The 15,339-nt window shown below is 39.7% G+C and overlaps 1 protein-coding gene across 1 annotated transcript in view; it reads left to right on the top strand.

Annotated features, from left to right (window-relative positions):
• LRRTM4 (leucine rich repeat transmembrane neuronal 4) overlaps nt 1–14,988 on the top strand; it is a 181,059-nt gene extending 166,071 nt beyond the window's left edge. Inside the window, exon 3 of the mRNA XM_062596914.1 lies at nt 14,656–14,988. Coding sequence (XP_062452898.1) covers nt 14,656–14,877 — 222 coding nt within the window. The 3' untranslated portion in view covers nt 14,878–14,988. The remainder of the gene's footprint in view (nt 1–14,655) is intronic.
• The last annotated feature ends 351 nt before the right edge of the window (nt 14,989–15,339 follow it).

The following is a 15,339-nucleotide window of genomic DNA, read 5'->3' on the forward strand; positions in this document are numbered from 1 at the left end:
GAACATAAAATATTAATGTTTTACTGTGTTTAAAAAAATAGGCTTAGGCTGCAGTACAGTTTTGCTGTTTGTTTTTTTTTTTTTTTGCATATAGAAAATGCATATATGCAACATATACATATAGACAATGCATATAGAAAAAAATGCTGCAACATTAATATGTGAGGGGCAGATATATCCTTCAGTCTTAAAAAAGAAGATTGAAGGATACTGGGATAGTTAAGAGGACTGATTATGAGTCTTGCAGCAGAGTATGAGCACAGGAGCTGACATCACAGTGTTAGACTACAAATTCACACTGCATCAGGTATGCTGAGAGAACTGTCATTTCTGTGAACAAGTGGCAGCAGAGCCCTCAATGAAAGGACATCTTGTGAAAATCTGGATGTACTTGATTATTTTCTTTTTATATCACGATGCCTAGACCATACTTGATCGTTTTCTTTTTATATCGTGATGCGTAGACCCGCACTTGCGGGGAAGCAGGAAAAAAAAAAGATAGCCTCCCTAGTTTGTCATGTGAAAAACATATGGTAGAGGTTACAGCTGAACCGTAGTTGATCACACTCCCCTCTAATCTACAGCTGTTTTCCTTCTCATAGGTAAACATGTGTCTAAGCAATGCGTCCTACCGAGCTGTCAATTTTTCGTGAATGTTCCCTTTGACAAGTGAATATTTCCATTACAGCCTCTGAACATCTTGGAGACTGACCCTGTTCCTGCTTTAAATGCACATTAAGACTGCCTTTCCTTCATTTCACCTTCCGATGGAAACAGTGCAGCTGTTCGTTATTTGCAGCACTTGCTACAAGAGACTCATTTTCAGGAGATAATTTTTTTCCCTTAGAACTTCATAAAAATATTTTAGTTCCTGACAACAAAGACACGGTGAATAACGACTGGAGAGGAGTGCGGTGAGCTTTGATGTAAAAGCTGTTCTGCTTTAAAAGGGCACAGGAGTCCGTCAATGGCACCTCCTTTTCTTCCACTGTAATGGCAAGAGACTGCATTGCGTCGTGTTGTGTTGTAGGCAGGTTTGTAGTGAGCTGAACTCAGTACATGCGTGTAGCGCAAAAAGGGAGAGGGTAACCATGTCAACCGCTGTCCTGCTGGCAACCAGCTCTTTGCTCTACTATCATCCACCTTACCTCATCTCACCTCAGCAGCTCGTTTATGAGGAGGGAGTGAGAGCTCCGAGGCTCTTCCTTAGAGCGGTCAGTATTGTCTCTCCTAGAGTCACAGAAAAAGTTGGGCGTAGTTGTTGTACATACTGGGCTTTCTGATTGCTTTTGTGTTTTGATGCAAGGTTATGTACTTTATTGCAGGGCAAAGAATTGGTAGGGGAATAAATAATTACTGGAAAACTAATGGATACTTAAATAACCTTTCCCTGGTTTTATTTATGTGAGTGGGAGAAGACACAGGCCTAGAAGAGGTTATATTTATTATTTAAATTAATGTGGTACCCAGAGGACTCTATTTTACACGAGGACCCCATTGTTCTTGTCCCTTCTGTAACAAATTATTATTATTGAAATACAGCAAATACTGTAAGCCTTATTGTGATCAGAGCCCCACTCTGCTATGCATTCTTACGTAGCTGTAGTTAAAGATCCCCAGAAAGCTTACAGTGCCTTGTAGAAAAGTGCTGTTGACTTGATAAAGTATAAAAGCATTTGGATTTAATGGAAATGAAACAAAAGGCTGCAGAAACAATAAGACAGTTTTACTAGCCTGAACTGGAGACCACCTCTAATTGATTTAATGAGCCTCAGTCTAGTTATCTGGGACACTGAGGCCAGATTTTAAGATTCTGAAATGTAGAGTACACCTTTTAGTATGTAATTAGCATTACCCCTAGCCAAAAGTCTGCTAGAAAGTTCATGGATTAGAGAAATATGCAGATATATTAAATATATGAAAGACTTCATTGTTCAGGAACTTTGAAACATCTACATCAAAAATGCTGGCTGAGTAGCAAGGCTGGTTCTGACAGCTGCCACATCCTGACAAGTGACCGAAACAGCTGCGAGAACAGCCAGAACCATCAGGTCAACAGTCATCCACAGAGGGAAGTGTTACAAGTCACACTGTCACGAACCTTTCTCTTCGCAAAGAAGGCCACAGGGAAGATGCAAAAGAGCAAGAAGAGGCCTGAAATAATACACACTCAGAAGTGAGGCACCAAGCAGACAGTGCCAGAAAGCAAGGAGAAACAATGATAAGAGACAAGATGACCAGAAACTTCATTTAAGTGTTTAATTACTGTAGAACACCTTTCACTTGCTTTGTTTGAAGAATGTTGCAGTAAACGAGCACAGAGGTGCAGTAAGGTGTGTTGTATGATTATAGTTTTTGCAGACACAACTGAAACTAGTTGTTGAAAAGGGAGCAAACTCTAAGGTGGGATTATCTTAGAGAGCCAAGATCCAAGCCCTGTTGTCTGATGCTGGGATAACAGCTTCAGCTCCTCATTTCTGTTTCCTTGCTTTTTTATGAGTAGTGATATCTACTTCATTAAAACTTTTGATGCAGGTATTTAACGCTCTGCATTGCCTTGGGGGAGTGCTTTGACCTCTCTTTATTTATCCGTACAATGAGGATAATGATGTCTATTTGCCTCAAAGCAGCAATGCAGACACTCTGAATAATGATTGTAGAGCCTGTGGATGAAAGATACAGCACAAGGGCAAACAACTTTTGTTTGTTTGCTCTTGATGCAACTGTGATTTGACTTCATGAATGTGACAGGCTGTAAATATGCTTCTGATGGAATTTTGCAAAGGCCTCAGGGTGAGAATTGATGGAATAGAGTATCCTTGCTCTGAATCCTGAATATCAGTATTATCATCTGTGTAGAGATATTCATAGATTTGTTGGTCTCTGTATTCTTATTTGTATTTATGTTTAAAATTGCTTAAGTACTGGTACTTGTTTGACTGGCTTACTTGATGCTGTGAGCCTAGCTCAGCTGATTAAATAAAAGAGTAAGGGAGTGGGATTTGATGAGGTGCCTAATGGGCGGGAAAGGAAACAGTGGGCAAGTGAGTTGCCTTTTGCTAACAGCAGGTTGGTGTCAGAGCTAAGAAAGCACCCTAGTTTCTTAGTCTTTCACCCTGCCCTTTAAGCAATAATTCTTCTTCAGCTTCTCTGCCAACAACTGTATTTGCATTAAAACAGATCTGAGGTTGATCTATCTTACACCAGACTAACTGTGGTCTTCAGAGTGGCATATCCCAAACATTCACAGTCCTGTAGTTGTATGTATTCTCTGTTGGTGCTTTTGAGCACAGCTGTGTGTCTGTTGATGGTGAAGCCATCCAGAGCAGAACAGACTCAGCCTCTTCTTCCTTTGTAGGATAGAGAGCTGTGCAGTTGTAACTTTTTCCACTTCTACTTCATTGATCCTACTGGACTGGAAGGGCAAGGGCAGTTTACCTAATCTTCATCTGAAAATTTTGCTGTAAAAATAATTTGAATAAAATGTCTTTTCCTATGAAAAGCAAGCGGGCCCTTTGGCTATCAACCCCCTACCTATTCACTGTGTAGGACCTGTCCCCGCTCCCTTATTTTTGCTTTGTGGAAAAATACACTAGATCTTGCATTGTGCAAGTCAGAATTATTTGCTGTTGCCAAAACATACATCAGTCCCCCAGTGTGCAGAAGATGGATTGTGATTTGGCTCCTCAGTGTGCACTAATCTCTCAAACCATTCTGTTACTAATTGGAAAATACTAATATGTATAATGTTAGAGGGTATGCAGAAATGGCCAGTGCCTTACGCTCTTTTTACTGAACTCAAATCATTGAGATAAATTGCCTCTCTTGGATTCCATATTCATCCTCATATACCTGTTGCCCTCCTTATTTGCTTCTGCATACCTTGAAATCTCTGTTCTGTCCTGCACAAAATTCCAGTCAGGGATCTCATTTCCTCCATTCTTGATTTGAGGCAGAAGAAAAGTAAAAGAGAGGGTTTTTTTTTAAATGTGCTCCATATTTCAGAAAGTCTGTCCATTTCCTAGTGAGAACAAAAGTGGTTTTGGAGATATTTTGATTTGCTTTGTTTTCCAGAGACCCTATGGACACTGCGCTGTTGATCTGCCTCCTTCTGCTTATTCTAGCCTCACTGATGGCAGTGTAAGACCCTCAATGTAGAAAGTGTTTTCAAGAATTTACTCTGTATTCCTGAGAGAAGCCTTAGTGCAATTGAAATCCAACATCTCTTCCACAATCTTTTATCTGTTTCACGCTGTGATTACTATCGGATCGTTTTCACAGCCTTCCTCTTTTTTTTATTTTTACCACAGAAATGCACTGACCCTGGCCTGGAATCACATTTTTGCTGTTGTTCTCTTTTTAGTTTGGAGTAAAGGGGAAATAAGCAGAGTAGTCCAAAGTTTTACTGTCACCCCTAGGGTGACAGCAGTTGCCATCCTCACCCAGAGATGTGTAAAACTCTGGTTTGCACAGATATTTTTAGTGCTTAGCCAGATTTTGGGGGGGCTGTTACACAAGGACTCCCCCAAAGAACTGCTGTTTGGCAGATTTCCTCTTATATGCTGGAATGGAATGAGATCGCTGTGTGCTGCCTCTAGAAGGAAGCCCAGCCTGACCCGCTGAAGCATCCAGCTTTTCAAGTGCTTCTAAAGGATGCATCTATACTGGTGTTTTAATTCAGATTAGGACCTATGGGTCTGCAACGTGCTTCAATTCACATCACAGAGCAGAGTCAGAGAACACAGACAAAATTGCTTTGAGGTGAAACTAAACTGAATGTGCTCCAAGTGTTTATGGAATGTGACTGGAGCTAGTTTACTGTAAAGTCTCTGGAATGTGTATGGTGTGGACACTGTGCACTGATCACCAACTCTTGTGATCTGTGGATATGTTTGTCCTGGGCTGTGCTGCTTACTAATGTGTACACAGCTACAGTGGTCGCATGATACGAGAAGTCGCTTAAGGACAGAAGATCTGTATTCATGTGTTCTCTCTTGAAAAATCTGTCCCTCAATCTGTGTATCAGTTTCCAGATCTTTTGCTAGTTTGATATTTGCCTTTCTCCCACCCTTCATCTGTCATGTCTGTCTGGAGTACAAGCTCTTCAGGGCAAGGGTATCTTACTAAATGTGTGAGTAGTGCCTGCCACAGCGCAGCTTCAGTTTTGGGGAGGTTTCAAGGCACTACAAATAAACATCAGATTCTGGATTATAAGACGCTTATTTTTCTTCTCATATTTCTTCTCCCGATCTGTTTCACCCTTGCATGGTTAGGGATCAGGTCATTACCACTTTGATCCTATGGATGAACTAGACATTGAGTATTTGTTCTAGGTGGCTGCAACTAGTATGGACCTGTCAAAGGGAAAGATTCCTTGTAGACTGTTGGTGACAGTTACAGGCCCATGTTCCACCACTCCAGCAATGCACCAAACTAATACTATACTCTGAAGAAGCTGAATTACTGTGCTGATCCCTTCTGACTCACGGGAGTTACCTTTCTCAAACAGAATGAGTTTGAAAAATATCAGAGTAGCTGGAGACTATTTGGCTCATGCTTGACTGACTGAGAGATTGTTCGAGCATATTGTCTCTTGTTGACGTGAGCTGTAGATATATCTAGCCACGGCTCCTTTGGTCTTCAAAATCTAGTTCACAGGGCAGATTTTATTTTCCAGCAGGATCCTTTTAATCTGGTTCTTTTCATTTACACTCCAACACTGCTGCTGAGCTCAAGCTCAAAAATGGTGTAAGTAGGTACAGTTATTTTTGTGGTAGGTTTATTAATGTTCATTGAGTCAGAATAGGCTTGAGAATGCTGTGTTTGGTTTTCCTAAAACTGCAGAATTTATGTGGTGCAGTTGGATAGCAGAGCCTGACCGTCGGTGTGCTCTACCGCGCCTCCTGGCTGGATGCAAGAGTGCTCAGCCGTATGGTCAAGGTGCTTTATTTGTGTTTTAATGCCTCAGAACAGTTTTTTTGAGAGCTGGTCTCAGGCTTCTGGTCAGATTTTTGCATCACGATTTGTTTACAAGTAATTATGGCCTTGGCTCATATCAGCTGTTAGATTTTTAAAGGGAATGATAGAGAGCTTAACACACAGCGGTCCCAAGGCGATTTGAACCTCAGCTTTTGTCTGCGTTGGCTCTCTGTTGCTTTTTTGATATGGAATTGAAAAATGGAATTGGAAATTAAGAAGCCTTCCTATTTACCATCTCACAGCTTGGAGTATCCCTTCCTCCATTGCTTAACCATCTTGGCTTTGTAATTTCCATGCCAACTCTCTATGGGTTGACTGCTAGACCTCAGTTTCTGGTGTTTCAATGTGATTCTGTGTGTTTGCTGTGCTCTCCTCTTCTCTTAGACAGTGGCTGTTTTGAGGATTTAGCATTTTATTTTTTTAATTTGATCCGGACCTCCCTTTCTGCTTTAAAACCGTCACTGAACTACTGGAGCTCAATAATTATTTCCATTGTTTTTGCTTTCATAAAGTAATTGAATTGATCCACTTAGTTCTGTACCATCAAAGACTGCTAAGCCAAAAATATTTTCTGACCCATCTTTTTCCAGTTTTCTCAGGGATTTTGAATATGTCTTTACTGATTATTTCCCTGCATATTATAAAACTTGCCCAGAGGAGTGAAAAAAGTCATTTGTTTTCTGCATAGTATTAAAAAATAATGCTATCATAGTGAAATGTCCTTGCCTGCAATGCTAGACAGTCTTGCATTAATTTTCTGCTTGTTTGATCTCTGATACAGAGTGTATAGAACATGACAAAAGCATGAACCCATGTTTGTAACTGATTTTCTAGTCCTGTCTACTGAGTGAGTGTCTACCCTACCTTCTCTGTTTTTCCTGTTTGCCAATTCAGGACTCAGTTCAGGAAGCGGTAACAATCCTGCTGTTGCATTCCTCCTTTGCAAGTCATATGCTCATAGCCCAGCAATGGTGGGAAATGGTTGCCCGGCAGAGTAAGAGAGACTTTAGTAATAAGATTAGTTTTTGTAGTAATTTACACTTAAGCATCTCAAAGCTTTCTATGAGCTTCAGTTAAAGTCCTATAGTCCTCTGTAGTGTCTTACTGAAATACTGGTGGGCGAGTTGTACAGATATACCTACTAATAATATATGTATAGCTAGGCAAACCAGTAGCCTCTAAGGTTCAGGTAGATGGATTTTTCTTCGAACTGATGGGCTCCTTAGCTCAGCACCTTAGCATCCTAGCAAAGTTTGTTCAGAGGTTTTAGCAGGGGAGCTAGGAAAGAATTGAGTGTTAACTCCCTATCACTTGCAAGCCAGACTGTGTCCCTGGATCAGGGCACAAACTGAGAAAGCTCTTCTCCAACTTGTCCACTCTGTGCTGACATGAAGGCACTGCCTTCAAGGAACCCTGACACCAGGTTCTCCACACTCTGCACTAGATATTAGTGTCATCCACAGCTAGGAATCTTCCTGCCAATTCTTCACCCTCATCCCTAAATATTTTTATTTCCCTGGATCTGAGACACCCATTTTCCTCTAGCTCTGCCCTTTAGCATCTATTCTTCTTTCTCTTATATTGTTGCAAGATGCAGAGACTATTCCTGAATCTTTCCAGGGAAGGTGGCAAATGTATAAACCATCACACTAATATGAGTCATATATCACTACCTTTTGGAAACAGTGGGGTTGCAGTCTTCTTTCAATATAGGCACACTACTCGCATCAGTACTAATGGAAGTGACATACGCACATCAGAAGGATAAGGTACCCTTCTGGTACTGGATTAACAGTCTTTTCAGTGTGTTTTTACCACCATACACACTGATTTCTCTGCTAGGAGACAGTGGAGGCAATTAGAATCTTGTAATTTCTCATGAACAGAATCCTGCTGACATGTTCGGTCTAATCGGGGCTCCCTCCTGTGTCCAAGAAGGTCTGTAGTACCAGTGGTTTCTTTATTCTCTCCTACCAGAGGAAATCTATCACAAAGGAAATTGCTATGTCACAATCTTCTCAGGAGAAATTAAATAATTTCTTCAACTTATGTTTAGTTTATAGTTGCGATGCTTTGCTCGTTCCTCTGTTTTTGGCTTGTCGTAACATTCTTGAACATAACTCTGGAGGCTAGACTGTCTGATGCACAGATCAGGTGAAACAACAGTAATGTGGGCTTTGGTAGCCTTTCTCTCTTTATTTCTCTGCCAATGATGGGTTTTTTTTTCCTTTGGCACCCATTTTTTGTAAAGAAGGGTCTCTTCAAATTCCGTTGAGAAAACTGAAAAATAAAGCAAATTTCCCCCTCTCTTAGGTCACAAGTCATGATGTTGAGTGTTGAGTTTTAAATAACAGAGGACAAGAACTCTGTCAGGTCAGGGCTTGTGGGGAGATGGTGGGAGGGCTGGATGCTATAGCTATATTTAATATTGGCATATTAAATTGGATTAATGTGAATTAAGAATGTGGCTCTGGAAGCGTTATGTTAGTCAGAAATGGATTGAGACCCATCAACCCACTCCAAGGAAAACCTTTAGGGTATTGTATTGCAATTCAAAAGTCATATATGTCAACTCTGCCTATGTAGAGCAGCCGTGGTATAATCAGTCAGTCCTCTCGTCTATTGGGACCGATAGTGTGGGGATACTGGCTGGACTGGAGCAAGTAACAAGGGCTCGAGAGACGCAAAGATTCCAACTTCATATCTTTTATGTGGAAACTACAGGACAGGCAAATATTGTGACTAGAAGAAGACGCCCTGTAAAAAAATATTCTCTCTTTCCTGCTCTGCATTATCCTTAAAAACCTGATTATCCTAAAGCCTTTTGTTGGTTGTGCAGCAAGCTAGGATCACACTAATATGATCTTAAAAGCATGCTGTTTAAAACCATACGGTCTCCTAGCGGATGCAGTCACATTCACTTCCCTGCTGTGGCCTATGAGAATACTTCTGGCACTTAAATACCTTGGACGATCCAACCCTATAGCATTTCAGAACTGAAATGATAGTAATTTAGAAAACTAACTTAGGCTGGATGTGTTGGAGATTGGGAAACTATTTGGCAGGAGTTGCTACCATGTTCTTGACCTGTGCTGCTGCTCTGCCTTCCTGCTCCCGTGGAGATTTAGCTAGGTGGGCCTTTGACTTGTCCTGACACGTTAAATACAAATGAGCTATGTTTTGTAGCTCTTAATGCCATATTTATGGAGTAAAAGTTCCTCTGGAGACTACAGCTTATTAAACTGCCTAAATAAAGCTGAATCACCTCAAAAGAGAATAAATTTTTGAAAGTATGTGTCTTTAGACACCCAAAGATAGAGAGATGTACCCAGAGGGATTCTCTTGCGTATAGGTAGCTAGCTACCACCAGGCACTGCGTTGCTTTTGAAAAACTGATCTTGTCACATTAAGCAGTGTAAAAGCTTTTTTGAAACACTGGCCTTTCATTCCTATTGAATTCTAGAAGAAATTACCCTAATAGCATTGGAAGCAATATTAATGGCTTTCCAATACTTTGTTCATCTTATCGGCCCTCCATGGTAGAAAATCGAAGGTTACTGTGAATCTCACTTTACTTTTTTCATCGGTGCATCTTTTTGTCAGGATCAGATACTTCATAAAATACAGATAAAGCAATTTAAAAGTAATATTTTGCCAAAGCAACAATAACAAGACTCAGAAGATTTTCTCCTTTGGGGGAGTTTTCTTTAGGGAAATGTTTTCATTTAGTGAGCGAAAGATCAAATCGGTCTGTAGAGGAAGCAGTGGAGTATGCATGATTTTTCTCCTAATCTTTGGAGTGGCCACACTTAAGTTAAAAAATCAGAGAGAAGTTTGGTTTTAACAGGAGAGGCACTCGTATGGTTGGATAGAGGAGTAGGAAGTTACCTGTAGGGAAGGAAAGGAAAAATTAATACGTAGTTCGCGTGATGCTCACAGTGGGTGTCATATCGGGGCTTGGAACATGCAAAGCGCTCTGCAGATATGACCAAATAAATGTAAAAGTCTCTCTTATAGTATGCCTTTTTAATTTATAGATATTTAAGAACTTGGTGAATGTAACAAATCAATAGATCTGTTTCAATTAATCTTGTTATATATTTAAGTAATCACTTTTGTAGCCTATTATATAGTTCCTTATATACATAGATTGCCTATTAACATGGTGTATAATATTAATATGCTTATAATCATATCTAATATACTCATATTTAGTTTATTCATGTAGTTATTTTATGTATTAGTTATCAATTATCTTTATGTGGTCTCTAAGTAGAACTGTGATGTGAAATGCAGAAGTAACTAATAGCTGTACTATTTTCTGCCCTGTGTCTCTTATCTGTTGTTTCTCCACCTTTTTTCATACTAGTACCTGTGTTCTGACAGTCTGTGTCCATTTTAGGATCTCATTTTGCTAGCAAGGAGTACAAGGATTAAATAACATTAACGACCCACCTGTCAGACATTTATAGTCTCTAGGCCCTAATTTCCTCTGAACTCTTTATTTTCACTTGGAAATGGTCTTGGGCCTGCCAACCGTAACTGAGAATTTTATCGTAAGGTTCAATTTCAGTAAAGAAAGAGTTTCCATTCCATATTTAAATTAAGCCATGCAGTGCCTTCTTCTATCCCCTAAATACTTCAAAAGATCGGAGGCTTGGTTCTGAAGGTCTTGGTTTCATTCCCAGATCTGTTTAGAATAGTCTTTATCCTTGCTGCTCGCTGCTTGTTTTGACTCTTTTGGAGACTACAGTCTGCAAAGACCTGTTTGATCCAAAATACGTTCAGCAGCTGTATTTCAGTGTCTAGCAGGACTCTGTGAATTAGCCACAGTTCCATCTGGATTGATAAGATCCAAGTGGACTAATGAGATCACTAATCATTTTCCATTCTGTCTTATGTGCTTTCTGGCTGATGTGCGACTCTGAATCAGTGTTGAATCACTTTGTACAGAGCACTAAACAGATGCAGCAGGAACTGCCCATGACAGTCAGCCTGGGGGACTGCTAAGGTGTGGATACACGTGTAAGATAAGGAAAAAAAACACTATGAAGAAGCAAATTAAAGGAAATACAGTGCTTTATTTAGAAAAATAGTAGTTACTTTACACAGCACTTTCAAAACTGATTTAAAAACACATGCATATGTGTGGGTGAGTGTGGATGCACATGCGTGCAGGAGATTTGGAGCAGACAATGTTCTACATCCTACTGGAACACTAACCCTCTGCGGATAATTTACAGTGTGTCCTCACTTTCTTAGGCAAAACTGGTAGGTACAAACCAGGTGGTTTTCTGCATGATATTAATGACTTCATGGCAGTGGGCTGGATTAGGTCCAGTACCATATAAGATGGGACCTTTAGCTAGATGTCAAGTATTCCTGCTCATCTCTCTCATCTTCCAGCTGCATATATTGTTAATCTGATTTGGTAGGAAATAGGTAGAGGCTAAGAAGCGGTTTCTCGCTGGAATGGGAAGGAAATTGAACATGAAATTGCAGGAAATACGTTGTGGTAATTGCAGCTAGGATTCAGCCTACTGGAAGAATCTTGCTCAATGTTTCGTGCCTAATCTTGGCATAGCAAACTCAGGCAAAGTTCCTAGTAGTATCTGTATCTCTTAGAAAACCTAGGCTATTACAAATAAAGATTTTGCAGAACTTCACATAAAGATCAAAGCAAGTTGACAGATTTCCTGAAATGTTTCAATGACATGCAGATCACTTTGGTAAAAATAGCTCTCAAAGGGCTTATACCATATCGTAACTAAATCCACTAAATTTGTTTAACCAGCTATATCTGACTAATGTACCTAATTAATCTATGTCTAAGATGAAGCTGTGCACTTCACTAATTGTAAAGCTATGATAGGGTATCTTGCTTGTTCTACTCTAAATTATGATAGAGTTTAAAACAAATCCTGAATTTGATTTACCAACAGCTGTGATATTAATTCAGCAATGAAGTCATGGTGTTCTAAGACTAAGTATTAGCACTAATGAGAAAGCACAGCTGAAATGGCTTGGTTCTCAGCAAGTCCATCCCTTCTATTGCTGTGTTCCAGATTTTAGCTTATTCCCAAAGCAGTTACTTATCTGAGGATCCTGTAACAGTTTGTTCCTTTACCCTGATCCTCTCTCAGGATAAAAAATGAAGTGAACTACCTCCCACTCTCCTTCCCACCTCCTGCCTCCCCCAGGCATTGTAATGGGACTGCCATTCACTGCTTATATTACGCACCTGTCCTTCTATGGTAGTACTGGTACAGTGAGTCACTGAGACATCAGTGACTGCTGATGTTTCTCAGGGAAGAATTTTCTTTGTTGAATAATGCATAATTGAAGTTCTTTCTTCAAAATCAAGCTTTAAGAAAAAAACCCAACATTTCCAGCACAAAATTAATCTTTTCTGAAAACCTGTATTTCCAAAGTTTGATTTAACAATTTACCAGGAAATTATTTCCAACTGGGACTGCTAGTGATTGGATTTTGCTAAAATGCAGGTGATTCTGTGTGAGGAAGGGATTTAATCCCTGTCTCATCCTCAGCTTGTCTGCACTGCATTAGATCTGTTACTATGAGCAGAGAAGAAGCAGTAGTTGCAGGCAGCATAAGGAAAGTAGTATTTTGTTAAACTCTCTTGGCATTACTTGATAGAGAGGTGCCATTGCTTAGGCAGAGTTCATAGCAGAGCTGAGTTTCAGGTTGTCTGTAGTTTGCTGTTACTAGGTAGTTAACAATTAAGGATATATGAGGTTTTTTAATATACTATGAAAGGCAGTAGAGAGAGGAAAGTATTTTGAAAATAAGATCACTCGATATTCATTTAGGGCCCAATCTAATACTTTTGAAATCTAATGAATATATTTGCACCAAGTTCAGTGGATAATTGATGGAGCTGTAAGGTAATAGGTTCACATTCCACTTTCACTGATGTACTCTTCAAGTTTCAGAATAAGAATTTTTACTGATGTTTTGGTAACAATTAGGTATTAATGACTGCACGTATAAGAAGCAGATGTCCAGGTTGAATTCTTACTGAAAGAGCTTTCAGATAAGACTTTCCTGTTTAATAGCTATCATAATTTTATAGTATAAGGTAAGCAATTTACTTGCCTATATTTCTGACACACGTAAGTAAGACTACTGTGCACAGTGTAAAAACACTGCCTGAATTGAAATGGAAGTCACAGTTTCTTGCAATATGACTGAATTCACTCCACAAGTGAATACAGTTGTCCCATGGAATTCTATTGAGCAGCTTGTCCTTTGCATTCTTGCCATTCAACGGCCATGTAAAATTAAGAAGTTTTCAGCTAAATTCCAGCTAGTGAGGGAGTTTTGGAATCTTTCCAGAGTTCTGCAGGGGAAAGGGTGGGGGGAATCTTAACTGCTTATTAGATCCGAATACAAGAGCAACTCTCACACTGCAAAACTTATAATTAGCCTTAATGTCTTTGAGATGCATTGCGTTTTTTCATGCCTATTTGAATGAAGTGCACTATGCAATAAAAATTTGTGATAAATTAGCTGTATAATCTTCATTTAAAGTTCAGCATGGAAAATAAAAAAGCATTTGTTACAAGATTGAATTATGTGTAGGATATCTCCAGCTATAATGAGCTTGGATTTTCTAGCAGTGTTAGAATAAACTCTTGTCTGTATTTCCTGCAGTGTATTTCCTGTTTTTTTTTTTTTTCCTGAGAGCATATTTTTTTCAACTTGATCAGCTCGTTTCTCACAGAAGATAAAATTATCTGGAAATATTTGTATTTGATATTGTGCCATAAATCACATTTATTTCTAGAATTAACATTTGCAAGCATAAGTCATTTATTAAAAAAAAGAGAGAGAGAGAAGAGGGGACTTAGGCAGTTTCTGAGTATTTACATAAAAAAGGAGACAAGGGATTCAGGATGGACCTTGCAGACTTTTCAAATACATGACCATCATTACAAGGTGTGGCTGTGCACAACTCCAGTGAGCATCAGTCTCTGATAGTGTTTATCTTGTTAAGGTTTTAAGAGAAAGGACCCCAAGAAATCATGACCTGAGGCAAGCAGCTTTGTTGTAGGGCCGGTCATAGGATCATGTTCCAGTAGTGCTGAGAGTGGCATATGCTGGCAGTCAGGTTTTCCAGTCCTTTGCATGCTCAAACTTGTCTGGTTTTATAAAAGTGCTCAGCCCCTTGCAAGGCACTGAGAGAAGGGCCAGTTTTTTAAAGGATTTCAATGTAGCGGTCATAGATTGTCTGTAAGAGGTCAGAATTCAGCACGCTAGACTGTTTTGAAAATCTAACCACAGATGGATTGCTGAAGTCCAACTTCCTGTAGTCTGAGAACTTCAAAAGGGAATTCATCATGTTGCAAAGGGCCAGAACAAATCTGTGTATTATATAGGCTTCCACTAGATGTGACTTCCATCTACAAGTGGACCCACTGACTAATGTGAATTCAAATAGTCTTGTTAAGAGGGAAATGTATGTGCTTTGAACAACCTAAGAGCATCAAAGCTTTGTCTCGCTGCAAGAAATGAGAAGTGTAGTGGTTGTTTGCATTGCAGATGTGTTGAGCACCCGTTGTACTTGAGATTGCGTTGTGTTAGGTGCTATACAAGGGCATGACTGAACACATTATTTACATGTTTCTCTTTTTTGATCTTTGTTCTCTGGTGCAGGTACCTCACCACATGAAGACTTTACCTTATTACAGTTATGACCAACCAGTGATCGGATACTGCCAAGCTCATAAGCCTCTCCATGTAAATAAGGGGTACGATACCATGTCCCGGGAGCAGACTGAGACAACCAACCTGGAACTCAGTCGAGATCACAGCTTCATAGCTACAATTGCACGTTCGGCTGCTCCAGCCATTTACATTGAGAGAATACCAAACTAATGATGGAGACAACTTCTGCAGGGGGCGGAGTGGGGAGTTCTTTTGAGGGACTTTTCATCTCAGAAGATACCAGGCCAAGAAAGTAAAATCGACCATTCCAGTTACAAATGTTCCAACACAAACAAAGGGAGGGGGATAAAGCAAACTCCGCAGACTGGAAATGCAGTACACACTGAGAACTTCAGGATTTTCTTTGCTTTAAACTTTCAAACAAATTCCTCAATGTAAATATTAAAGAGAGATTGTCAAGTTCTTATTAAAAAAATAGATTTCACTCTAGCTACATAAAGGGATGGATTAAGAGTTTTGTTTGTATATTTGATTTTTCTACATTGCACGGTTCCAGGGAAGGAGAACCACAGGTAAAAATTAAAGGGGACAGGGAGGGCAAGGGCTTGGGTGGGATGGGTCAGCCATGTTTCCTTATTAAGTGTTTATTACTCTTCAAAGATGTTTGTTTAA

Source organism: Rhea pennata, chromosome 28 (genome assembly GCF_028389875.1).
Source record: "Rhea pennata isolate bPtePen1 chromosome 28, bPtePen1.pri, whole genome shotgun sequence".
NCBI classification, from domain to species: Eukaryota; Metazoa; Chordata; class Aves; order Rheiformes; family Rheidae; genus Rhea; species Rhea pennata.